This window comes from Zychaea mexicana, assembly GCF_025766255.1.
Source record: "Zychaea mexicana strain RSA 1403 chromosome Unknown BDB00scaffold_85, whole genome shotgun sequence".
NCBI lineage: Eukaryota > Fungi > Mucoromycota > Mucoromycetes > Mucorales > Lichtheimiaceae > Zychaea > Zychaea mexicana.
Window position 1 is genome coordinate 91,818 of NW_026516748.1, and position 24,953 is coordinate 116,770.

The 24,953-nt window shown below is 41.6% G+C and overlaps 8 protein-coding genes across 8 annotated transcripts; 5 read left to right on the plus strand and 3 right to left on the minus strand.

Annotated features, from left to right (window-relative positions):
- Positions 1 to 265: 265 nt before the first annotated feature.
- BDB00DRAFT_790990 (uncharacterized protein) lies at positions 266 to 1,442 on the minus strand (the record flags this gene model as incomplete). Its single annotated transcript, XM_053121007.1, has 6 exons — positions 266 to 331; positions 392 to 399; positions 538 to 691; positions 778 to 801; positions 1,042 to 1,149; positions 1,392 to 1,442. The coding sequence occupies 6 exons, from the start codon at positions 1,440 to 1,442 to the stop codon at positions 266 to 268; spliced, it is 411 nt and encodes a 136-aa protein (XP_052975836.1).
- Positions 1,443 to 2,170: 728 nt separating this feature from the next.
- On the plus strand, positions 2,171 to 3,257 carry BDB00DRAFT_770336 (uncharacterized protein; the record flags this gene model as incomplete). Its single annotated transcript, XM_053119874.1, has 4 exons — positions 2,171 to 2,578; positions 2,673 to 2,813; positions 2,935 to 3,049; positions 3,124 to 3,257. 4 exons carry the CDS (start codon positions 2,171 to 2,173, stop codon positions 3,255 to 3,257), a joined length of 798 nt encoding a protein of 265 aa, XP_052975837.1.
- A 4,239-nt stretch (positions 3,258 to 7,496) lies between these two features.
- BDB00DRAFT_770356 (adenylate kinase-domain-containing protein) lies at positions 7,497 to 8,494 on the plus strand (the record flags this gene model as incomplete). Its single annotated transcript, XM_053119875.1, has 5 exons — positions 7,497 to 7,536; positions 7,675 to 7,746; positions 7,826 to 8,043; positions 8,127 to 8,318; positions 8,411 to 8,494. The coding sequence occupies 5 exons, from the start codon at positions 7,497 to 7,499 to the stop codon at positions 8,492 to 8,494; spliced, it is 606 nt and encodes a 201-aa protein (XP_052975838.1).
- A 681-nt stretch (positions 8,495 to 9,175) lies between these two features.
- Positions 9,176 to 10,226, plus strand: BDB00DRAFT_842559 (uncharacterized protein). Its single transcript, XM_053124898.1, has one exon. It carries the CDS (start codon positions 9,287 to 9,289, stop codon positions 10,166 to 10,168), a length of 882 nt encoding a protein of 293 aa, XP_052975839.1. The 5' UTR covers positions 9,176 to 9,286; the 3' UTR covers positions 10,169 to 10,226.
- Positions 10,227 to 11,031: 805 nt separating this feature from the next.
- BDB00DRAFT_842563 (uncharacterized protein) lies at positions 11,032 to 13,284 on the plus strand. Its single transcript, XM_053124899.1, has 14 exons — positions 11,032 to 11,180; positions 11,272 to 11,528; positions 11,597 to 11,636; positions 11,758 to 11,805; positions 11,872 to 11,937; positions 12,020 to 12,070; positions 12,143 to 12,175; positions 12,242 to 12,286; positions 12,368 to 12,415; positions 12,503 to 12,633; positions 12,702 to 12,777; positions 12,848 to 12,867; positions 12,939 to 13,142; positions 13,221 to 13,284. Exons 1-13 carry the CDS (start codon positions 11,054 to 11,056, stop codon positions 12,969 to 12,971), a joined length of 975 nt encoding a protein of 324 aa, XP_052975840.1. The 5' UTR covers positions 11,032 to 11,053; the 3' UTR covers positions 12,972 to 13,142; positions 13,221 to 13,284.
- Positions 13,285 to 16,174: 2,890 nt separating this feature from the next.
- On the minus strand, positions 16,175 to 17,038 carry BDB00DRAFT_609473 (uncharacterized protein). The gene is made up of 2 exons (XM_053118015.1): positions 16,410 to 17,038; positions 16,175 to 16,280 (listed from the first exon to the last, which is right to left on the minus strand). Exon 1 carries the CDS (start codon positions 16,971 to 16,973, stop codon positions 16,524 to 16,526), a length of 450 nt encoding a protein of 149 aa, XP_052975841.1. The 5' UTR covers positions 16,974 to 17,038; the 3' UTR covers positions 16,175 to 16,280; positions 16,410 to 16,523.
- A 3,624-nt stretch (positions 17,039 to 20,662) lies between these two features.
- BDB00DRAFT_770414 (EF hand associated-domain-containing protein) lies at positions 20,663 to 23,302 on the plus strand (the record flags this gene model as incomplete). Its single annotated transcript, XM_053119879.1, has 12 exons — positions 20,663 to 20,827; positions 20,886 to 20,960; positions 21,069 to 21,188; positions 21,248 to 21,349; positions 21,431 to 21,539; positions 21,623 to 21,743; positions 21,832 to 21,916; positions 22,004 to 22,152; positions 22,219 to 22,513; positions 22,615 to 22,746; positions 22,813 to 23,009; positions 23,098 to 23,302. The coding sequence occupies 12 exons, from the start codon at positions 20,663 to 20,665 to the stop codon at positions 23,300 to 23,302; spliced, it is 1,755 nt and encodes a 584-aa protein (XP_052975842.1).
- A 122-nt stretch (positions 23,303 to 23,424) lies between these two features.
- On the minus strand, positions 23,425 to 24,856 carry BDB00DRAFT_790998 (S-adenosyl-L-methionine-dependent methyltransferase; the record flags this gene model as incomplete). The annotated part of the gene is made up of 7 exons (XM_053121008.1): positions 23,425 to 23,621; positions 23,715 to 23,831; positions 23,908 to 23,953; positions 24,070 to 24,336; positions 24,412 to 24,502; positions 24,572 to 24,603; positions 24,680 to 24,856. The coding sequence occupies 7 exons, from the start codon at positions 24,854 to 24,856 to the stop codon at positions 23,425 to 23,427; spliced, it is 927 nt and encodes a 308-aa protein (XP_052975843.1).
- Positions 24,857 to 24,953: the final 97 nt, after the last annotated feature.

Genomic DNA, 24,953 nt, shown 5'->3' on the forward strand with positions numbered 1-24,953 from the left:
AGTGCCGCGGCGACGTTTAATGTAATGCTCTTTGCTCTTCTATTGCTGGATAAATATAGACCCTGAAAGTGCCTCCCTCTACCTATTTTGTTCAGAGTAAACAATATGACAAAGCTAATACAAGAGAACATTCGTGTATCGATGGATTGAGTTTCCTGCATTGTTCTACGGTAGTTCGGACCACGATTTGGCACGAGTTTTCGGATAAGTCATACGAAAAGAACGCATCTTATCTGGAAGTTCTTTTGTCATACGTGGTTTGATGCTACGTCTTTTCCGACCGCTGACTACTAGTGTCTTTAGCAGTATGGAACAGCTCGCGCGATTTATCCTTGTGTCATTATATGTATTATACAGCATTAGTATCACTCCATTTGCCTGTCACACATACCTGAGCGACTACTCACACACAACATAAAAACCCATAATGTATTGTAAATGATGGCTTATTAATGCCTTTCTTTCAACTGTAACAAACATTGGCCGATAGTTTTACGCTCCATTTCATTGTCAGCAGGGACGAATGTGTGGTGTTACCCAGGTATATACACCAGATCACTCGCTGCTGGCCATCGCTATTAGCTAATATGATCGGTGGATTATTTTTCCTCTTAATACCGCTGGCTGGGTGGTTCTGAAGGTTACGCAAGACGGCTGGAGGTCTCTTTAAATCAAAAGGATCTGATAAAGGCTGGTATTTATTTTAAAGTAACGCTTTAAATATATATAAAAAAAGGAAACCAGGGAGATACTCCCATTCGTCTATACTATACTTACCGCAATTTCTTTTTTTGTTCTGTTCTAGTATAATCCATGACCTGATTATCTTATTCACACTATTCATGCAGGCACGCCATCCCTCTTGTGACTCTCATATGCATGATAAAAAGCAGAAATATCAAAACGGGAAGAGAGTGCTTCTGTCTCTTGTTACCGTAAGATGCAATGGCAAATATCTGGCGATGCCACTACAAAAAGAAGTCCATGCGTTCTTTCCTTTCTCTCCTCATCTTCATAATATTTAGAAAAAAAGGACCGCACCTCGTCGCTGGATACATAGACTGCTTTTTTACCGATACTCTCCGGTGGCTGAATGTTGATATCGACCGGTGCGACCGAGAATTGCCGATGACTTGGAGCGACAGTAAACTGTTGTGTATCCCTGTGTAATAGAAATTCTTATAAGGCAAGAGTGCAAGTGATCAGCGACCCTGTGGGATAACTTTAAAGTTTCGCTGCAATGTTAAGTGCGGTACAATACAAAAAAGGATCCAGCATCGTCAACAGAACGATTGGTACACTTTTTTTTCCTAGAAGTCTAGGCTCTCCGTTGGTGAAATCCACTCAGTCGAACTGGGTGAGCGGCATTTACTAGCGCGCTGCTATTTTACCTGAAAGTTTGTAAGCAACGATAATAAACCTAAAACGATTCCATTGTCCATTTTGAAGTTGTCCCTGTAATAAATAGATGTGTCCTTTACGATATATACATATAGTGTAGCTGTGGATTGATCAAAGTATTTGCTGTCAACAACAAAATAGCAGCTTCTTCCTACAAAGCGTATTAAGCAAAGTGGCTTTGAATTTCATCCAATCTTGAAAACGAGGCGGAAAAAACGCGGAGAGGGAGAGTAAGCAAGAAGTGAAGAATGACCTTCGTTAAGTTCCTTCCGGGTGGGATCTCACTTCCACGATTAGCTTTTACAACTCGACTTTTTTCACTATCACAACAACAACAACTGCAACGCAAGACTTTACACGCTACACGATTCTATTCCTCCAAAGTCGAATGCTATGTTTCAACCATTAACGACCCTTACGTTAACCTTGGCATTGAAGAATGGTTGCTCCGCGACACCGATCCAGAAAAATTCATTTTGTATCTATGGAGGAATAAGCCCTGTGTCGTGATTGGCAGAAACCAAAATCCATTCCTTGAATGCGATTTAAAATACATGCGGGACCATAACATTCCTCTTGTTCGCAGGCGGTCGGGAGGAGGCGCGGTTTACCATGTGAGAAAATAAGGAAAATGCAGGGGCGAGATATTACTAGACAGACAGAGATATGAAGTAGATAAGGCAGAATGCAAAAGACAAGAAAAAATACCAGAACCTCGTCTAACCAATAACAACCATGCATCGAATTTCATTGTTCTCGAATACAGGATATGGGAAATTCAATATACACCATTTTCATGCCAAGGGAGGCGTTCTCGCGTAAAGTAAATGCTGAGCTGGTCTCGAGGGCGCTCCTTGAACTCGATGTTCCCGCCTACGTCAACGAGCGCCACGATATTGCTGTTGATGGGTTCAAGGTCTCTGGCAGTGCATACAAGATCATCAACAAACGAGCTTATCACCATGGAACTATGCTTATTGATGCGGATACAGCCATGCTCAAGGGCTGTTTGTCGAAAAGGAACAAAAATTCCAATATTGTGTCCAAAGGTGTTGAGTCTGTGCCTTCTCCAGTCACCAATCTGCGCAATTATTCTTATACGATCGATCATCAGCAATTTTGTGAATCCGTTTTAAACGAGTTTGTCCGTGACTACAATGATGGTCAGGATATCCAGGTAAATAACAATATGAAAAAATAGGGGCGAATGGCGGCGATGATCAGACATGAATGGGTCGTTGATAGAAAATGTACTTTTGGGACGAGTGAAGCCCGTAGTGTTCGATGAATCTCATGTTCTCCCTCAACGTGCACGAGAAATGTCAGAGGAGCTGCAAACGTGGGATTGGATCTACGGACAGACACCCGAATTTACCAATAAGATTGAGCAAGAATTCGACTGGGGACATGTGGTAAGCAAGAAGGACGAAAAGAAGATCAGAAGAGGGAAAAGCAACAATAACAACAACAGTGTGATTAAGAATAACAATCCATGCAAATGAGCGCTGACCCCTTTTTCTCACCAATATAAAGAACGGTCTCATTCGTTCGAGACATGGAGTAATAACAGAAGCCGATTTTACTTCTCCAGATGCCAGTGGCGCGCACGAAGTCATCATTATGTCTGCAATATCGAACGCACTAAGAGGTACGGTAACAGCGGATGGGTGCCAAGCCGGACAAGCCGGATGACGTGTTTAGTGACCGATATTTGTTTAATAGGCTGCCAATATTCTGAAAAGGCAACCGAGACAGCGTTGAAAAAGATCAAGACAAATATACCGGGACTCTTAAACCCTGAAAATGAGACAATTGTGCAGCAGCTTACTCAATGGATCAATGCTCGATTAATTTGATGGAAAGCAGCGCGCCATTTATGTAGCATATGACTTAATAATCATATGATCAAAGTCCCCACTTTCTCTCTCTCACTCTCGTTGTCTCCCTCCTTGCTCTCTGCTGTGTGGATTGCATAGAAATTATTCATGTCATTGGCCCATTTAATAAAACCTGTCATCTGAAGAATGGGAACTGCTTGCTGTGTATAAAAGCAACCTGAACTCTTCCCTTCTATCTAATTTCCGCTTCTTCAACAACTTCTTTCGCACTTATCCACAAGACAAGCATACACAGCTACAACCATGGGTAGTTATCCAAGCCATTTCGACTACGTTACTTCCACCTTTGCTACAAGTGGTGTTCCGCTAGCTCATACGCGTCACCACGGCCAATGGGCTCCGTATAATGAAGCCTCAAACGCTTATTATCAGCATGGAAACAGCAATTGGTTCAATAACCAAATGTATTTGAACCAGCAGCATCAGCAACTCCATCATCAGCGCCAATATCCAGGCAACTTCTCCGCATCCTCACCGGCATTGTCCAATTCATATGGAATGACCCATTCACCATATGCTTCTATGCGAGGCCAGTACATGTACAATAGTTATCCGTCCACTAGGTACGTATTGCTGCGAAGCACGAGCTATAACTAAGCCTCTCCCTCTGCGTGCTCATTTGAGATGTGTGGAATAGACATAAGTTAACTTTTTTCTTCCACTTGTGTAGCTATTACAACAATAGCCATGGTCAGCCATTGTACTACGGCTTTCGATAAGAAGAGTACACATAGCGGGCTCAGCGACATCTGCCATTGTTCCCCACATATGATTTACAACCACAAGTCCCTAAAGAAGGATCATGACCATTGACCACCCTTTTTATTTTATTATACTTGGCATCTTTTATCATACCTTTTCATGTTGTAGTAGATATTACGCACATTCTTTTCTCTTTTCACATGTAACTAGTATTTTCATTGTTGTATCCCAACTATCTACTCCTTATTATACCTGCATATTGTTTCTCTTTATTTGCGAGATACTGATTTTCATCTCTCTTTATCCTAAATAATCAATGAAACTATATAATACGTTAAATTTACCAGATTACATTTTGTCATCATCGCTATAAAGTCAATGTGTTATGTGTGCAAATGAATGGATTGACAATCCTCCGCTGTCTTGAGTACGTTCAACAGCAGCAGCTGTTACCACGAGAATGTCAAAGGGCGATGATGGTAACCATAGTAGCACATATAACGTTTTTGGACCTCATTTATTCAATTCTCTGTACCCTCTCTATCTTATTGGTGTAGATAGTCAGAAGGTGTACTGTAGTTGTTTTCTGCTACCAGTATTTGTTCGCAAACACAAAGCTGGCTGAAGTGACGGGAAGGGAACCGGTCCAGAAAAAGCATACCATGGAGACTTTCTATATTTCATATCGATGTACAACCTTCGGATATGGTTTGTTTGTGCTCTATTCAGATGCTTACTTGTCAATTGTATTGGGCTGTCAACGTGCATGAGCGGGGAACAGTTACAATAGTCTGATGACACAAACAGTGGATCGGGGTCAAAAAAGCGCACGCAGACTCCCTCCCTCCCTATCATACCATTCCCGTTGTGAGCGAACTATTGGCGTCATCACATGCTCATTCTTTATTAGTTTGGCAGTATCCGATCTAAATTTGGTGGAATTGTGTTTGATTTCCTCTCGCTCGTTTACTCGGGTAACCGTGACATTATTATGGTCGCCCTGCTACTGCTGCCAACAAAAGAGCATCATTGTTGTTTCAAGAAAGGATGATCCTTCTTTTTTTTTGAAGATTAAGTCCGCGAGGAAAAGACAGCAGTAACCATTTACTTTGCATTGTCCGAGTATCTGTCATACGCTAAATGCGTTCGTAATTCAATTCACAGTATGCTTAATATCATTGGAGCGCTTAGCTTGGTCATCCCCTCACTTTTCTAAAGAACAACAACAACGCATGTTCGGACAGCAGCGGAAAAAATAACCCGACAACCAATCTGTTACACGCATCCACATCATTTTCGATCATTAAAGTGTAATACCACCATACTGAATACCCACACCCATAAGTCAATGGTATGCTAGCTCAGTCATTTGCAGCTAGAAGAAACATGCTAATTAGAAAATGGAATTATGAAGGCAGTACTAATAACATAATTCACAGAAGTTCGGAATAATGTTATCACACCTGATAATGAAATGATACATTCCACCTCAGAGCATCATTGAGTGCTATTATCATATATATGTTGCTGTAATTGCTCACGACCAAGCTGTGCTTTTACATATTCTGCAGCCAAACAATCATAGACCAAAAGATATACTTGTTCAACATAACACATTGTTATTGTATTTGCTATGATACAGTAGTAAAGAAACAGGTGCTGTTTCTCCCAGCCAAAAAAATAGACGCACCACTGCTTAAAATGACTGAGTACATAGCTGCGGCAGCTGCTGCCAGCTAGAACCTTAGTGGATACATCAGCGCCCGTTCTGTTCATTGAGATTTGCAATATACTAAAGCCGCAAGGATGCTGTATGATTGAAGTTATTAACAGTTTATGCACTACTAGTCATTGCTATGAGCTGATAGACATTCTTGAAAAAATCTCTAAAGATAAATTTACCTTTGACCTAGAGTGTCATCTTGTCCAATTTTGTATTCTTGCCGTTCGAATATACAGTTTTGTAACAGGTGGTTTTTAGGCTTCTTCGGCGTAGTGTCATACTATCGCTTACTGCATTTTCAAATGCGAAATTAAATGGTAATTGTGAGTGCAAGTTGTTTGAGGTAGCTTTAATTCTACTAGCCCCTACTCTAATGATAACAATCATGCTCCCTATATTTGTACCAAGTAGACATAAACAGTCTGAATAAGCAACTAATCGAAGTAACGATAATGGAATGAGTGATTATGAAGAATGGAAACTTCTCTTCTCCATAAGCGCATTAAGCTTCTCCTTAATACTAGGTATCTCAACATCAGGACCTACCCCGCCATAGTTTTCCGTTCACTGTACGTTTAGAAAATGCAGGATTAGGCGATATTGGAACCGATACTGAATTCGCTGAGTACCAAAGTACCTCATCCTAAGAAATTCTATGATAGGCACAAATGCAATTTTGATATTTAGACGCTCAACTGTCTTCCATGTTGTCTCGCACTGCAAGATTTAGTTAGATCGCAGCTGACTAAGGTGCCTAGCAACGTAATGTAACCACGTAATTTGCAAAGTTCATACTTCCACACACTTAAAGACTTGGCAGCGGAGCACGATACCTTCATGGCCACCGTACCTGCTCGGTCGTCCATGATGTGTCCTGGGCTCTCTGTGCACCTCCGACAGTAACACAGATTGACTTGTAGAACGTTGTTGCCAGGAAAGACGCGAACACATACAAAGTTGACATCGCTTTCGACAAACATGTTTTGTTATTGTTACTGCAACTTATTGCACCAATTTATAAACAGAAAAGTGTTTGTAAGCACTTCTTTGGCATCATATTTAGAGCTGCATAACATATGAGCACCAGCAGCTATCTATACAGCAGTTTTGCTGCCAGGAATTAATTAAATGCTGCTGACGAAGGTTCAAGATTTAGTATGAGTCCATTATAGTATATTTGAATAAGCCGATTACCGATAATATAATCATTCGAGGGCACTATAAAAGCAATTTTACACCCTGTTACCAAAGCTCATATTTGCTTAGTAACCAACAATAGCAGAAAACTAATTGAATATTCTTTCAGGATGGTAGATGGACAATCAAGTACTAGCTTGTAAGCGAGGTATTCAGCTCTGGTAGTAGAAGGTGTGTTGCCCGCGCAACGCGTGCACGCACAGACACTGAAATGTGATCGGTTCCGAGGGTATGCCACAATACATTAATACTTTTTCGTGTTGTGTTTTCCAGGAAGAAGTCAAATGGTAGCCAGACAGACAGGACACATCAGCCAAGTCATGATCCTATTTGTTTTTACCTATCACACGACATTACAAAGGACAGCTGTTTCACATGGGCGCATCGTTGCCTGCATCATGCCATTCACGGACTTGGTATCTCGAAATTGCGAACGCTCCTATTATGGATCTCTTGTGTGTGACAAGAAAGCAGAGCTTGCACCATGTGATGGGTAAAGCAAGCTCAAAGGGCCAGGGCTCGCTTGTTTGCTTGCCTCTTTCCCCTCGCTTTCTCCAACCTATTCAGTGCAGAAAATGTTTGACCCACAGGAGGTTTTCGTAGTCTTCGTGCTAGGTACCCATCACCTTCCCTTTTTCCTTCCGAGTTGTCTGTGCGATAGTAATGAGCAGCGCCACGCTCCTTCATTCATTTCATTCCCATGGTTTTCATGCAAACTAACCAACTGACCGAAAAAACCAACCAACCAACCAGGTGGTCCGGGATCTGGCAAGGGCACGCAAAGCGAGTATATTATTAAGGATTACGGCTTTGTTCATCTGTCTGGTAATGTAGCGGAACGTGTGTTCCTCTGTGTATGTTAAATTCGACACTCACACGCGTATTATATCGTGCTGGTTACAAGCTGGCGACCTGCTTCGCGAAGAACAGAAACGCGAAGGTTCCCAGTACAAGGAACTAATTCAAGATTGCATTCGTGAAGGCAAAATTGTGCCCATGGAGGTGACGATTGCTTTGCTTGAAAACGCAATGAAAGAGGCTATTGACAAAGAAGGCAAGAAACGGTTCCTGATTGACGGATTCCCTCGAAAAATGGACCAGGCACTCAAGTTTGAAGAAGTGGTAAAGTAAATTTCCCTGGAAACCCAGGTTGGGGGTGGGGTTGTCAGTCAAGATACATACTGACAGGTTATCGTGTTTGAAAGGTGGTGGAGTCCCAGTTCACGCTTTATTTCGAATGTTCCGAGGATACTTTGGTGACGCGACTGTTGAAGCGAGGTGAAAGCTCTGGACGTATCGACGATAATATTGAGTCCATCAAAAAACGCTTCCAGACTTTCAAAGAAACTAGCTTTCCAGTTATCGAATACTATGAAGGAAAGGACAAAGTTCGCAAGGTAACAAACAAGGGTTTCCAGTCAAGCAAAGATTACGATGATAAAAAATAGCAGTGTAGAGTGACCAGTTGTTCTATTGCATTTATACATAGGTTAATGCGGAGCGAGATATTGAAAAAGTTTACGCCGATGTAAAAAAGGTCATTGAAGCCGCTTTAGAGCAAACCAAGGCATAGTGTTACGTGTTCATAATAATAAAATAAACTTGTGTTAGTAGTTCTATCAGTTCTTCGTTTCTTTGTCGGTGTGGCCATATGTAGCTAGACTGCATCTGCTGCAAAAGCTCCGTCAGGTTTGGCCAATCATCTACGCGCTTGTTTGCCAACCGTACCTGGGACCAATATTTAAACAGGTGCGGGTGGATAAAAAAATTTTTTCTTCGTTTCTCTCTGTCCTTCTGTTATGTTTTAGAAAAGGTGAGTGGTCGCTCAAGTATAGTCTTTGGTGGGATTATGGAAATAGCATTTCTTGCACGGTAGACAAAGGATGATGGTTAAGGACTCGGAGAGGGAACAAGACGTTCTCTCGATGAATGTTTATTCTGAATTTGCTCACTGAAGTCTACACGTACTGCAAGAATTGGGGAAGCATTCAAACGAGTGGTGGTTGTACTTTTTGACACGAATACTCATCCTATCGATGCTGCTTGTTTGTTTCTAGTAGGTAATACCAAGCAAATGGAGACGCGTCCACAACCGGAGCCGTCTTTTGCCTTAGTTTAGTGTAATATAGTTAGCTCGTAGAAGAGGCAGTAGGCTGCTGTATGTGCCTCTCGTACTCCTTTCTATTACCTTCAAATAAACTTTTCATGCCAAATCAGGCAAGGTTCATGTTTCGAATTATAGAATTGCAATATCATTTAGTGTGTCCCTTATTACATTGTGCGTTTCTCCTCTCGCTCTCGCCCTCCCTCTTCCCTCATCACGAACGAGCATCGCTCTTGTGTGTTAAAAAAAAGAATTTCCAGTATGGCTGATCCTTACGCGCACCAATACCCTGCTCCCGCAGCGGGTCACCAACCTCAATATCCTCCATCGCCATTTGGCCCACAGCAGCATCAGCAAGCTTACGATCAGACATACTTTGCGAGCCAGACCCCAATGCAGCATCAGCAGCCCATGTTAGCGGATCAGCCTGTTCCTTTACAAAACCGTACACACGACCCGTACGAACACGTAAACAACAAGCCCAATGGATATAGTGATCCACAAGCAGTGTCACTGTCGGATTATGCCCAGGCCGAACGAGAAGAACAAGTGTACAAGAACAATAATCACTACTACCAAGACGCTGGATACGGTGGAGGGGCAGGAGGAGGATATCCTGACTATGATTATAACAATCAATATGGAGCTCACAACCAACAACACGGAGCCTATGGTGTATATCATGATGATCCGAGCGATATACCCATGGTGCAGCAAAATTATAGTAAACAGAACACCAGCAGACCGCGTCCGGCAGGACCCACACTTGCTCCTGACGATGAGGCAGATGCATACCATCCAAAAACATACCAGCGACATGAAGACGGTGGAGGCTGTAACTGCTGCTGCTACAATCCTGAATGTACTTGCTGTGGCTGCTATTGTATGATTCTCAGCCTGGCGTTTCTGGCTGCAGGGATCGCCCTGATCGTCGCCGCGTCGGTGATTCAAGACAAGTGTGACAACCAATGTGGAAACATTCCGGATCAGCTGGATAGTACGGTATCGGCGTGCGGCACAGTCTGTGAAAAGGTGGTTCATGATGGACTCTTCTACGGAGGCATAGGTGTAACTGCGTTAGCCGGCATAGCCGTGCTATGGCGACTCATAATGTGCATGTGCGCTGCTGGATCCAGACACTGAAAATAGTACATTATTATCATTATTTTTTACTGGTCATATATTTGTATAAAAATTCACGACATTAAATATCGCATCATTGGTTTTTCTTCTACATCGTTTATCATCGTTTATTTATCTACGAATTGTGTTACTTCATCAACGCTATATAGCCCTTATATCAATGAACAAACTTGTCTATCAGCAGATAAGTCCCTGCATATATGGCACAGACAGACAATATAACTTTCAATTTCGAAGAAGTCTAGAACTAGTAAATTAGAACGCTATTTGGCCTAGTAACTATTAACATCAATATATTATATACACATCATATAGCTGACAATGTTCTTAGGTCTGCTCACCATACCAAGTTAAAATACAATCAAAGTAAGCACTTTCACTTTGGTAAACTAGCTTGACACCATTTTCCCTCAAGGATACCAACGAATATATAAATTTGCTACGTAGAAAAAGATACAAGTGTCAATATACTTGCTTGATACCATACGTACATACATTTTGCGTGAACCTTATTTGCAACCGGGATATTCTTTAGCTCATACCTGCTGGGCATAGTTCCGAAAGAACGTTCAAGTTGTAGGTACATATAATGGTCGTGCTGCGTCAATTAGATTGAGGGAACGTATAGAAATGATAAAGGAATTGAGAAGGAAGAAAAAACTGCGTGATTTTCTAACGGACGCTTTACATTGTAGCTAATTTTTACTTTTTGAAGCATGTTTGTGAAAACGAACCAAGTAATGTTCTGCGTTGCTGTGGAGGCAAATGCTGGTGTGGCGGTCTCGAGATGGGACCCGCATGATCTGTGCTACCACTACCAAATTCAAGCACAACATCGATGTTTCTGAGTTTGTTTGCATCTTCTTAACACTCCACTTATATCATATGAGATTACGCGTTCGTCATCCTAACGGTGCCAGTACTTTGGACTCCGTGACACCTGAGCAGACAATTGCTACCCTAAAAGAAATCATTGCAACAGAGATCGGCGTGCCATGGCAACAGATTGAAGGTAAATCAAGTTCCCAATTGATGTCGCTCGATCATCAAACTGCTGTAATATCTGATCGTGTGTATACACGTAAATGTACGGGATCTCATAGTTGCTGGTGGCTATCCGCCCCGTAAATATACAAATGATGCGGATACGCTTAAGGTCGCCGGTATTCGCAACGGCGATGCCCTTAACGTGAAAGTAACGGACGCGCCTGCGCAACCAGCACCCAGTACTTCCCTAAACCAATCGCAGCAGCAGCAGCAACCACCTCAACAAAGGACATTACAGCAGCCTACAGAATCGCTAGGATCTGCCGATGTGGGAGAAGCTGTAGAAACGTCTGGTGGATATTTGGCATTGAGGGTATAGTAATTGCTGGAGCGTGTTGTTACGTATGCGTCTAGCTTTTGTTAAACACATTTGTCATCTAGACTGTCCCTGATGATAATTCTTGTTTATTCCGTGCTTTAGGTATATCGTATGGCAATATTATTTTAAAAAGAACTGTGATACTAAAATGACTATTATAGGGTACGTTGTCGCTTTTCGTTCTTTTTAATTTGGGACGCCACAAGCTAATACCTTCAATTTAGCTACGTACTCAGTCGCGATACGTCAATGTCACAGGAATTGAGAAGTGGTAGGTTTTCTACATATCTCTTAAATGGTTAAGAGATAATAGTATGCTAATGTTCTTCTCTGATAGTAATTGCTGCTACTATACAGGAAGATCCAGTCGTATATTCAGACGCGACATTGGGACAAAGTCGTGGTAAGATGGTGCTCATAAAAAGAAACGTGCCAAAGATTGCGGAGCATGACTTTATTGTTGACGCACTTCTGTATAATTCCAGAACAATATATTGATTGGATCCGAAAAAACTCTTCTTGGGGTGGTGCTATCGGTAAGATGCCGTGAACGAACTATGTTTAAAAACACTTAACTAATCAAATATACAACATTTTTGTGTATATAGAAATTTCGATCTTTTCAAAGCATTTCGACATTGGTAACACTCGTGGCTATAAACGTAGTCAGTACCTTTTTATATTAACAATGTATGGAAAAATTATAGAAATCGATAGCATTGATGTTCAAACTGGTCGAATCGATCGATTCGGTAAGCTTCATACACTGTACAACTGCCAACTTAAATCTAATAAGTCACTGATATACGTACATACTTTGCACAATCTTTTAGGTGAAGGGTCTTACTCGGAGCGTGTGTTGATAATATATAGCGGTATCCGTAAGTACAATATATACACTGATGACACAAACATATTATGTGGATCCGTGTTTATATTTATATAATATGATTGTTGTACCCGTAAAGATTATGATGCACTTGCCTTGGCACCTATGGCAGACGCACCCGCTGACTTTGATCAGACACGATTCCCTGTCGATGATGATCACAATTCGCTGTTAGAAGCTGCCAAAAAACTCGCCGGAATCTTACGTCAGGTACAGTAAAAATTACTTAGGAAAAAGAATGAAAGAAAGTTTCCTCACTGTCTGCGTTGCTCCTATAGAAACGAAAATTTACGGATGTTGCTAATTTCACGTTGAAGTGCAATCAGTGTCTGCAGGGTCTTGTTGGCGAAAAAGGTAGAACATCCTGCATAGTAGATATGACTTTTTCTTTGTACTATCATCCACTAACACTATCGAAATCTAGATGCACGAGAGCATGCAACAGTATGTTATATGCTAGTTAAGTAGTACTTCGATATAAAAAAGCTGTTATTAACATTGTAAATTTATATTAGGCAACGGGGCATACGCACTTTGTGGAGTATTGAATGAGGAAGATGAATCGGGATTATCCTTCAATGATGTGAACGACGCTCACTATTAATATCTAGATCACTAGCGATAATGTCTATATTTACAGTATTTAGACACAACTACTGTCATTGTATTTGATAAAACCTTTTTTATCAGTATCGGCTACTACTCTTGCTGCTATCGTTGTGAGTCCTATCAAAAATTTCAAGGTTTGTATGCATACAGTATCCCGTCAAGTTATTGATGTTTCTTATCTACAATAGCTTTCAACGGCGCCAAACTTGCCAAGTTTCTAGAAGCGCATTGTTTTGTGCTGCTATTGATGAGTCAAAATAATAATGTTGTGCTTACCTTTTATCTATTACATTTCAAGTAAAAGCCATTTCAGTTTACCCCCTTCCCTTCTTTTGTCTTTCAATGATCGCTGGCGGTACTACTATATCAAACTACACCAATATCCGTATCCGGCAAGCCAGTATTTTAAAAGACATCCAGAAATGTGTTGACGTCCATATAATTTTTTTGTGAGCGTCCAAGCCTCGAGTACATAAATACATTACATGGAGCTATACTACTGAGATTCTTCATGCAATCTAACGAAGCCACTTTGAAATTTTTGATTTGCTTGACGCTACTTTTGATATCAACACTAGCGAAAGTATCAAATGTAGGGGATGATGATAAGGGAAACCCGATCGGATATATACGTTAACAGTAGTTTGATCCAAAGATGATAGCAGTGTGGACACACTCAGTCGATTACCAAGTAAGTCTATCACAAGCTCGGTGCAACGGCGTTTGGTCGCAAGTTTGTGCAGGCACTCGAAGCAGCTGCAAAGACGGAGGGGCATCACGCTCTGAAAAAAAACGTCGATATTATGACTCACTAGGCTATGTATTACAAGATCCCACTTATTAAACGCGCGTTCAAAGTCCTCATCAGCAACTATGGAAGAGGGGACTTCTAACAGATGCAATCCCTGATATTGTTGTACATATTGCGTTAATTTCAGGTTCGAAATTGTGTCTACCTTTTTTACAATACAAAACTTATGACTGCAATTTCCATTGATCGGCGAGAAGCATCACAAGAGTATATATATATATATACAGTTGTACCCCGGTTTTTGCAACCCCTGGTTTTGCAATTCCTCGTATATCTGCAACTTTTTTTGAAAAATCCAAAAAAAACTTAGTAGTTTCGCAAATTTGCAACTTGCAAATGAGTTTATACGATTTGCACGTTATCGGGGTAAAAACAGCTTCAATTTTTGCAATATCAACTGAAAGAAGCATCTGTTGCGAATTATGAGGAATAAAATGATGCGGTTACTGCAAGATAAATATGTAAATATGAAGATGTATTTATTGTCGAAATACATAAAAAGTATTATTTGGTAGTTGAGCCAGTAGAATCGGGACACATATATAGCACTGATTGGATTGAATCCACTAAAGAAATGATGAAGATATAAGAAAAAGGGAACACACTACATATAGATATAGAAATAAAATGTTTGCTCAAAGGAACTTTTAACTACATATCGAAGAAGTCATCAAGGGATGATTGTCGGGAGATTGATTGCTGCCTGAGACTCTCTGGAATCCTACGCAAAGACTTTTTTAAGTCGTAGTTATCGATATTATCCAAAAAGCTCAAAACTCCTGCAATTGCAACCTGTTTTTCCTTCGACGTTGGCCCTGGAATAGGCGAATCAGCGCTTTGGTCCACCGCCCGCTCAAGTGCTCGTCGTACGTTCGATCCTCTTGCTTGGATGTGAACTTGCGGAACGATTTTGTCATGCTTAAAAGAGCTAATAATTATCAAACCACTAGACAGCTTCAATGAAAGGACGGTCTTATATATGCAAGTAGTAACATTTAGAGCTGTATGAATATTCCCAAAGAACGTATCATCTCTGACAGATAAACAATGGGCTAGTGTTAATAGGATGACTTATCCAGTGTATACTTAAAGCAGAATTGTTTACCCCGTTACTTGCAAATCCTCACTTTTTGCAAAAAAAAATCGGAAAACCCTCGGTTGCAAAAACCGGGGTACAACTGTATATTCATGTAAACCGGTGACGTATGCCAAAATATAATAAAAAAGAAGGGCCTGCTTCTACACGATAAAAATATTGCTACATAATCAAAAGACCAGTGCATAGAAAAACTTTGTCTACGTATAAAATTAAATTTGGCTCGTGTTATTGCGATGGACACGTTATGGATGATGCTGTTGCTGCATTGTTGGCGAGGTATAATAGCTGTTGTTGTTTTCTCCTTTAGTAGTGGCGACAGGGTTATCGTCACTGGACATGGCAGCATGGTCCTCCAAAGTCCAAGCATCTTCTTGAATAGGTGGTAAGCTTCACTTATAAAAATCATCACGATCCCCACGTTTCATAAAAGAGATTGTCAAACCGTTATAAATTGCGCTGATGAAATTGGCAGCGGCCGTTTCTTGATCGTCAGCTAAGAAAAGAAGGTCATATCGAGTATCAATAGTATTGCTGGGTACGCTTCACATATAAAAAATCATCATGATCCCCAGGTTTCATACTCTTTTTATATCGCCGGTTCTTTGTTCCATTAAAGCGCACAGACCCGTCGCCGACAATTGTTGGATCAGAGCGGAGCACGGCAAGCGGAGCCGCATAGTGAAACAAACATATACGCACCATAAGAAAAAGACACTAGCATGACAGTCGTCAGACTACAACGATAATTATGATCAAGGCACTTCTTCACATTGCTGCAGTTCACTGGCTCCTTAGGGCAGTAGTGACAACAAAATTTCTAAGCTCCGTCATTTTGTTTATCGCGCTCATAAAAAAAAAAGAATCGACTGCGCGTTTTGCCCTTTATTCTTTTCTTTAGTCTTCATATTCATCTTTGTACATTTGCAGTGTTTCTTTCATTATCACTTTTTACCTTTCTTTTTTTTCATCCCGCTCGAGTGTCCCTGTGGGTGTGCATAGTTGAAGGGAGCTAGTCGTGCACGGCTGGCTCTTGCTCATCTTTTGTACATTTGCAGTGTTTCTTTCATTATCACTTTTTACCTTTCTTTTTTTTTTCCTCCCGCTCGAGTGTCCCTGTGGGTGTGCATAGTTGAAGGGAGCTAGTCGTGCACGACTGGCTCTTGCTCATCTTTTGTACATTAGCAGTGTTTCTTTCATTATCACTTTTTACCTTTCTTTTTTTTCATCCCGCTCGAGTGTCCCTGTGGGTGTGCATAGTTGAAGGGAGCTAGTCGTGCACGGCTGGCTCTTGCTCATCTTTTGTACATTTGCAGTGTTTCTTTCATTATCACTTTTTACCTTTCTTTTTTTTTCCTCCCGCTCGAGTGTCCCTGTGGGTGTGCATAGTTGAAGGGAGCTAGTCGTGCACGACTGGCTCTTGCTCATCTTTTGTACATTTGCAGTGTTTCTTTCATTATCACTTTTTACCTTTCTTTTTTTTCATCCCGCTCGAGTGTCCCTGTGGGTGTGCATAGTTGAAGGGAGCTAGTCGTGCACGACTGGCTCTTGCTCATCTTTTGTACATTTGCAAAGTTCTTTATTTCATCTTGGTTTTTGATCTTCCTCAAAAACTGAAAGCGAGAGTGTGTGCAAAGAGGTACGTATATGTTCGCCGCTGACAGACCTTTGTGCTATCATATTTCTTTTATTTGTAGGAACTGTGGAGGAGTAGGTTCTGTCGGGAACTGAGGCTTGTGGACAAGAAAGGGAGAGGTGTAGGTTCCGACGGGAATTGAGGCTTGCGGAAAACAAGGGAGGGCAACCTCCCTTGTGGGTACGTATATGTTCGCCGCTGACAGACCTTTGTGCTATCATATTTCTTTTATTTGTAGGAACTGTGGAGGAGTAGGTTCTGTCGGGAACTGAGGCTTGTGGACAAGAAAGGGAGAGGTGTAGGTTCCGACGGGAATTGAGGCTTGCGGAAAACAAGGGAGGGCAACCTCCCTTGTGGGTACGTATATGTTCGCCGCTGACAGACCTTTGTGCTATCATATTTCTTTTATTTGTAGGAACTGTGGAGGAGTAGGTTCTGTCGGGAACTGAGGCTTGTGGACAAGAAAGGGAGAGGTGTAGGTTCCGACGGGAACTGAGGCTTGCGGAAAACAAGGGAGGGCAACCTCCCTTGTGGGTACGTATATGTTCGCCGCTGACAGACCTTTGTGCTATCATATTTCTTTTATTTGTAGGAACTGTGGAGGAGTAGGTTCTGTCGGGAACTGAGGCTTGTGGACAAGAAAGGGAGAGGTGTAGGTTCTGCCGGGAACTGAGGCTTGCGGGGAACAAGGGAGGGCAACCTCCCTTGAGGAACGAAGGATTCATAAAAGTCGGTCGACTTGTCAGGCAACATCAAATAAACTTGGTTTCTCATTGTACTTTCTTAAATAATGTAAGAGTGACGATTGTAATAAACGCGATCTTTATTTTTACATCTTCCTACTGCCATTGCGCTTGGTACTTGTTGGTGCTTTCTCTGGAGCAGTTATGTAGTTGCAAATGAGCCTTTTTGTGCTTGAGTCGTCGAGAAAACCGTAGGCTGTGCATTCGCATGTGTGCTCTCAAAAACAATACAGCTGGTTTACCTTCACGACTATACCAACAATGATTGCAAATTGCTGGTGGCAAAATAAAAAACCGTATCGCAAAGCAAACAGACCATCCCCATATTCACATATACACGAACCAGATCGCCAACCCAAACTAAATGATGTTTGCCTTGATTTCTTTGCAGTATAAAAGGCCCAGTACATAAGCTCATTAGGGAAGTTACATAATCCAACTTGTTGGGTCTTGCCACCAATCTCTCATGCTACTGTCTCTCAACATTACTGCTACTGATACACGTATACTAGTAATACTCATAGATAGATTGAATATGGAATGTATCATCACTGCTTAAGATTATAACAAGTTACAGGTCACCCCGCAGAGATGAGTAAAATAAGTGGCAGGCGATGAGAGTAGAAAATAGGATGCACTAATCCCATGGGACAATAATGAGTGAAGTAATGATGTGATGGTATTATAAGGTCAATATGATAATGTATGCTAATGGGGTATCATACTAATGGTAGTAAATACAGACAGAGTAATGATGGCCGTGATTTTGACAAGGGCAAGTGAATGTTGGTCATTTTCTCGTTTTTCCTTTCTCAGCTAGATTTGGTACGAATGTCGTTAATGTGGGAGGGAAGACTGACTTTTGTGTTACTGGATGTTATCATATTGTCGAAATGAGTATGGGTTGGCCCCGAGGTTTCTTATATATAAATCTATAACATCAATAACATCATTGACGACAGTTTATTATGGTACCATTCTGAGCGGGAAATAGTCCACTTTGAAAGCCTGTAACATACTGTCTATCATGAACCTGTTGTGTTTAAATGCAGCCAATATAAGCAGACAATACGTACTGCTGAATTATTTGTTTTTGATGCTGATTGCTTGAAAGTAGTATCCCAGTGCTTGATGATGCACCTGCACGAGAAGGAGGAGATAATGCTGCTACGATTTCGTTATGGTGCCTTTTTTCAAAGAGTCTATTAGGATGTCGCTGTTTTGACTTATTTCGCTTGTAGAATGTTCAATCTACACACATATTTGATGCATGGAGTTGCAGTCGTAGAAGATGGATTAAGGACACTTGTTTTGAGTGTTGCTCGAGGAAGGAAGACTTGATATAATTTTGTAGACGTAAAAGCTAATACGATATGTACAAGCTTCTATAGATCTTTATCTATACTGATACCGACGTAAATACATATCTCATCGCATGGTTGAATATGGCAGCGTTGATGATAGGTAACAACGTAGTGAATGGTATTTCCAATTAATTTTGTTAGCATTAGGTTGACAGTGATAACGATGAACTGCACAATAATTGTGATTGAAGCGGGTGACTGGTGCTCTATATAGTCATCGATCCCACCGGGCAATCAGAGCTGTCCTCTACCAACCACTGCGATGCAGATTTCGAGGAACAAATACTTCTCAATTCCAGTAAATTTCATAGCGTATAATTACCAGTGGATTTACATATGTAAATCCACTTATAGTACGTTGGATTAGGAATGTCTTTGTATTATTTTAAATATGTTGGTAGACTACTGTACGCCGTGTAGTTATGAGAACAAGAGATTTTACCTTGCGTCACCAAGACTTTTACAATGTGGTCTCTATGATATTGTACTTGTAGAATAGATATGATTTCTTTTTTGTCGATGTATATCAAGGCAAGCGAGCATGTAATGTGTGACATTTTGTCAAAGTTGATATATGTCGGCACCGACCGTTGGCTTTGGTATATTAGCTTCGTATATCTACTATTACTATGCTTAAAATTACAGTATCCCTAATTGCTGCTTCGTTTGCATAGCGACCCCGTCAAGTTGAAAAGTCGGTCGCCATTTGCCCCACTCGTGTTTCACCTTGACTGCATGGGTGTGCTTTTGTAAAGAAGCCCTAGTTAAAACGCTAATACCGCCAGGAAGATTCCTCCTGATATATTAATCACATTGACGTGGTACAGTATCCCAATAAAAGGATGTGAGGTAAGGCGGTTAAAGAGTAAGCTAAAATGCATTCAACGGTCTATAAGCTTGAAAATGATAATTATCTAGCTACATAGGACAAGAACCTGTAGTCAGGGGGCTGCTTTCATATACAGTGATAGTAGTGATATTCCAGCAAACGTGGGATTATGGCGGTGTGCTACACTTATTTTATTTCGCACTTTTGTCTCACCAGCACTCTGCTGTTTTGATGGTCAAACAAAAAGAAACCTTTATATATAACACAGCATGATCATTGTACTCTGTTACTCGTCACAGCTGTAAGCTATGCATACAATCATCATAAAGGTAGGGTAGAAATTCAACGTGTACCTGTTTCTATGCACGTGCTGTTGTCATCATCTTGCACTGGGCTAAACGCGTGTCCCAAACAGGCCTTCTAAAACAGTTGCCACCGACAACAAAGCGTTTCCATCCGTTAGGAGGATCGGGAATTCAAACTTGCCAAACGAAGTAGTGGTGGACCGGGGAAAGAGAGAGCACACAGCTCTTCTCTTTTTCGCTCCTTCTTGTTTCGATTCTTTCGCACCCCGTCTCATTAACGAGAGGAAACGATCGACGTTGCCACATAAATTCACATAAAGATCGCCCGAATATCGAAGCCAGTCACCACCATCCATTGTCCCACGATTGTTATCAAATCCACCTAGATAACTCTACATCACTGCACGCGTTCACCAACACAAGGGCTCTCTCTCTCTCTCTATATATATATATACACTACCTCTTACTGATTGACGAACGCTGCCGATATGCGACGTGACGTACGCATTCTACTTGTAGGAGACGGTACGTTTCTGTTCTTAAGTTCGACACGGCATAGCCGTTGCAGGCTGTCTAGCACTTTACGCACACATATTCTTCACGCTGCCACTTGTATTCACTTTCATACATATACACCTCCACCTTGAAAAAATCATATCAAAATATAGAGGGCGTTGGCAAGAGTACACTTATTACATCGCTGATCAAGGAGGTGTTTATACCCAATGTAAGCGATCAAGACGACTTTAATCCCGAGCACAAGCTAATGGCATTTTAAAATTCAAGGTACAACATCTCGTTCCCGAGGTGACGATTCCTCCAGAGGTGACACCGGAAAACGTAACAATGCATATCACAGATAGTTCTGCTCGCCCGGAGCATCGCGAGCAGCTGGAGGCCGAGATCCGCAAGGCCCACGTTATCTGCATTGTTTATGCTATCGATGATCCTAATACGTTCAATCGTCTACCGCTTTACTGGTTGCCTTACATTCGCTCGCTCGGCGTCAACGTAAGAATTTCCACTCCAAACCATACACAGTTATTATGATACTTACGACTGGCAACAGGTTCCCGCTGTCCTTGTGGGTAACAAAATCGACCTTCGCGGCGACGATGTAACGAACACAAGTTTGGAGGATGAAGTAATTCCTATTATGGACGACTTCAAGGTATAAACATTATGAGGATGGCTGTTTTAGGACTGTATACATAATGATACAAAAATGATGGCTTACATGTTGAGGTTATAGGAAGTGGAAACGTGTGTAGAATGCTCGGCAAAGCAACTGCTCAACGTATCTGAAGTCTTTTACTTTGCCCAAAAGGCAGTCTTACACCCAACGGCACCATTGTATGATTCAAGGGAGCATGTATGTATGAAATAATGGCGTAACCCTCTGCTAACCTTACTAACTCATCCCCTATGAAGATCCTCAAACCGCAATGTGTCGATGCACTCTCAAGAATTTTTAAATTATGCGACACCGACAAGGACGGCATATTAAACGATAATGAATTAAACGATTTCCAGGTATGATGATACTTTTCTATCTTTCTTTCCAATGGATGTGGTAGATAGCATGTGTCTAATTCTTATACTGTTATTATCCAGCGGAAATGCTTTAATGCGCCATTGCAGCCGCACGAGTTGGACGGTGTCAAAGAGGTTGTCAAGCAGCATGAGCCTAGTGGTGTCAATGACATTGGATTAACGGAAAAGGGTAAAATCCTTGCAGAGAATAGAACTAGACGGTTATTATTGCTCGCTTTTATTTTGGAAGACTAACAGACGGTTGTTGGATAGGTTTTGCGTTCTTGCATTCGCTGTTTATCCAGCGAGGTCGATTGGAAACAACTTGGACGGTATTACGAAAGTTTGGATATGGTGATGATTTGTCCCTGCGAGAAGACTTTTTATTACCACCGTGAGTTCTCTCGTGTTTTACTTTAAAGTGAAAGGCAGGAAATAAATGGGGTGATATTAAATAATTTTAATAATGGTGTATCTTTTAGGTTGGAAGTTCCGCATGAATGTTCTGTTGAATTGAGTCCTCACGGATATCAGTTTTTTGCCGAGCTATTTCAAGTATTTGACAAGGTATATATATACATATGCCTGAATGATTATGTCAATCCATGGGGATACCTCTGCAAAATCTGGCTTTTTCTTATAAGGGTTTTTTAGGACAAGGATGGTGCTTTAAATCGATCCGAATTGGATGCTTTGTTCAGTACCTCTCCTGGAAATCCCTGGGCAGCCACCGCTTTCCCTCATACCACCATCACAACGGAGGCTGGATCTGTGACTTTACAAGGATGGCTGGCACAATGGAGGTACGTTGATAGATGAGTGTTTATGAGAACGATTATGTACTTAAAGCACTGATGGTGTGTCTATAGCATGGCGACCTTAATAGAGTATAAGACCACCCTAAAGTACCTTGCTTACCTCGGCTTTGAAGGGAATACCCGAACGGCTCTTAAAGTCACGCGACCAAAGAAAGTAGACCGCAAAAAGGGCAAGATACAGCGGAATGTCTTCCTGTGTCATGTCTTTGGCGCACCAAGCTCTGGAAAAACATCATTGTTAAAAGCATTCGTCAACAAGCCGTTTTCAGAAAAATACCAGCCGACAATCGAGCCTTTCAACGTGGTTAACTCTGTGGAAATGAAGGGCGTAGAAAAATACCTTGTGGTATGTGTCGGAAACAAGTCTCTGAAAGAACATGTGATTGTGTTTTCTTTTAGCTGTTCTCTTTATGTCTAACACCTAGCGCGCGGAACAATAATTGATAGATGGAGGAAATTGGAGCAAGCCGAGAAGCAGAAATTCTGTCAAACAAGCAACGTCTTGAGGCTTGCGATTTGCTCTGTTTCGTATATGACACGAGTGACGTGAACTCATTCGGATACGTGGCTTCCCTAAGGGTAAGAGTGCCAACAAAGCGTAGCCTTTAGACACCACGGATAGCTAATATAGTATGTAACGTATAGGAAAAAAATAAGATCGATAATGTACCAACGGTTTTCGTCGCAACCAAATGTGAGCTCGATTTGGTAACGCAGCGGTACGAAGTCCAACCCGATGTATACTGTAGAAATCTAGGATTGGCTGTACCTTTAAGTGTATCTGTGAAGCAACACCAGATGGCAGATCTGTATCACATACTGACAGGCATTGCTATGAATCCGTAAGTTTGGGCAAGGGAGTGTTTGGAAGCACATAATACTTTTCGAACAAATTTAAACTTACTAATGATCTCCTAAATCATTCACTAGGACGATCGCAACTCCCGGCTCTTTGAAAGATAAAAAACAAGAATCATGGTTCCCAAGGCACTATATTACCATATCACTAGTGGCAGGTGCTGTAATTTTAACGGGTTTTGCCGCATACAAATTCTTAAAGCAGCATCCTACACTGATAGGTAGTGGTGCACAAACCATGGCCACTGCAGCGGCAAAGAAACGCGATTATCTATGACAAAGACGGGTTTGAAAAATGTACTTGTATTTTGTAACTCCTGTAATTAATGCCGAATGGGAAAGAAAAAAAAAAGATAAAAAAGTGTGTGTATCCAATTCCCTTCTTTTGTTTATCCCCCTCTATAATTTCTGGCCGGCGGCACTGTACATCCAATAGAATTTACGGCATTTTGTAAGGCCAAGGAGCACTTCTTCGCCATGTTGCTGTTGCTCGATGGGATCATTAAGTCCCAGGTTTGGGCCGAGGATGGGCATCATGCTTTTCAGTACACGTTGCCAGTTCCACAGGAACTTTTTCGCAGCTGCTGTGTTGTTTGCTTGATAGTGTAGAAAGAATACCGCGTTTCATTGTTAATAAGGCGTTCTAATGCAGTTACTGCTACGCTACTTTAATACTCGCATCTACTTACACATGTCTATTGGACGGTTATCGACTTGAATCACCTTACACCCCGCCTCTGTCAAATAACGAGGTTGCTTCGGTCCAATATAGGGATCTTGTCCGCGCGTTCCCATGGTGTCGATAACTGTTGGTGTAAGTCAAATTTGGTTTGCTTTAATACGGCTGCTCTCGCTCAATTATCAAAGTGCTAGTGACCTTACTTGCGTTGGCCGTTTTTCCTACAGCCGGATGGTCATCGAAGTCTGGCTATATAGTTATGGCAACATCAGTGTATGAAGAATGAGTATGATAAATGTACATTAATGTATAGCTACAATACAAAGCTCTTCTTCGCTTTGAAAGTATAGGAAAAAATGACACACTGTGAAATAGTACTCGAGTAATTGAATAACTCCTCCAGGCTTAGTGATTCGGACAGCTTCGCGAATGGCATGCTCCCATTCATCCTCACGAAGCGCTAGAACGAAGAGACGCATGTGTACAAAGTCAAAGGTGTTATCTGGGTAGTCAAGTACGTCGGTGACATCGCTGTAGATAATGTTTAAACGGTCCGACAAGGCTTCGCTTTGTGTCACTTCTACCATGTCCACACCATCAAAGGTGCATTTTGGGTATTCCAATGCCATATCCTACACGGGAGTGCATAAGATGAGCAGCTCATCGTTGCGGCATTCCCGGTATATGTAACTTTTGCTGCAACCTACCATGAGCCACGCGCCGGCGCCACATCCTATATCACAAATACGAGCTCCAGTTTCAAACGAGACGTATTTTGGGACTTCAGAAAGAAAGTTCCTGAGAAGAGGCTATGAGTTATCCATCAGTTTATGAGTGTCAAGGAAAAATGTCAAAAGCATTATTTACCCTTCGTATATTTCTTTGATGGCAAAATGTTGCTACACATAAAAAGTAATCAGTGCAATGCCGTTGCAGATCGGAGAATCTCCGACTCTTCTTTTTCCCTTCCCTTACCCCAATGAGTCGGTCTTGCTCCTCCTCGTCCTTTGGAAGCCAATAAGCCGAGCTTTCATTGCTGTGGAAATCCCTTCCGGAGATAACCGCCGTTACCCCAGCCGACGATTTCTTAAGAAGCGGAGGAATCGCTTTGGATTTCCTCAAAGCTGTGTTTCGTCCCCATCCCGCTATCATGATGCTGGCGTGTGTTTTTTTCACTGTTGGTGGCGGAATGACCCATGGTAGAAGCTGATAACTGGTGCTTGTGCTGGCGTTTCTTTTTCCTTGATCT

Excerpts from the sequence above, each read along its gene's own strand:
- BDB00DRAFT_842559 (XM_053124898.1), top strand. The coding sequence starts at position 9,287 with ATGGCTGATCCTTACGCGCACCAATACCCTGCTCCCGCAGCGGGTCAC.
- BDB00DRAFT_842563 (XM_053124899.1), top strand. The coding sequence starts at position 11,054 with ATGAGATTACGCGTTCGTCATCCTAACGGTGCCAGTACTTTGGACTCC. Across the intron at positions 12,287-12,367 it reads TGGTCGAATCGATCGATTCG|GTGAAGGGTCTTACTCGGAG; the intron begins GTAAGCTTCATA and ends ACAATCTTTTAG. Across the intron at positions 12,634-12,701 it reads TCGCCGGAATCTTACGTCAG|AAACGAAAATTTACGGATGT; the intron begins GTACAGTAAAAA and ends TTGCTCCTATAG.
- BDB00DRAFT_609473 (XM_053118015.1), bottom strand. The coding sequence starts at position 16,973 with ATGATAGCACAAAGGTCTGTCAGCGGCGAACATATACGTACCCACAAG.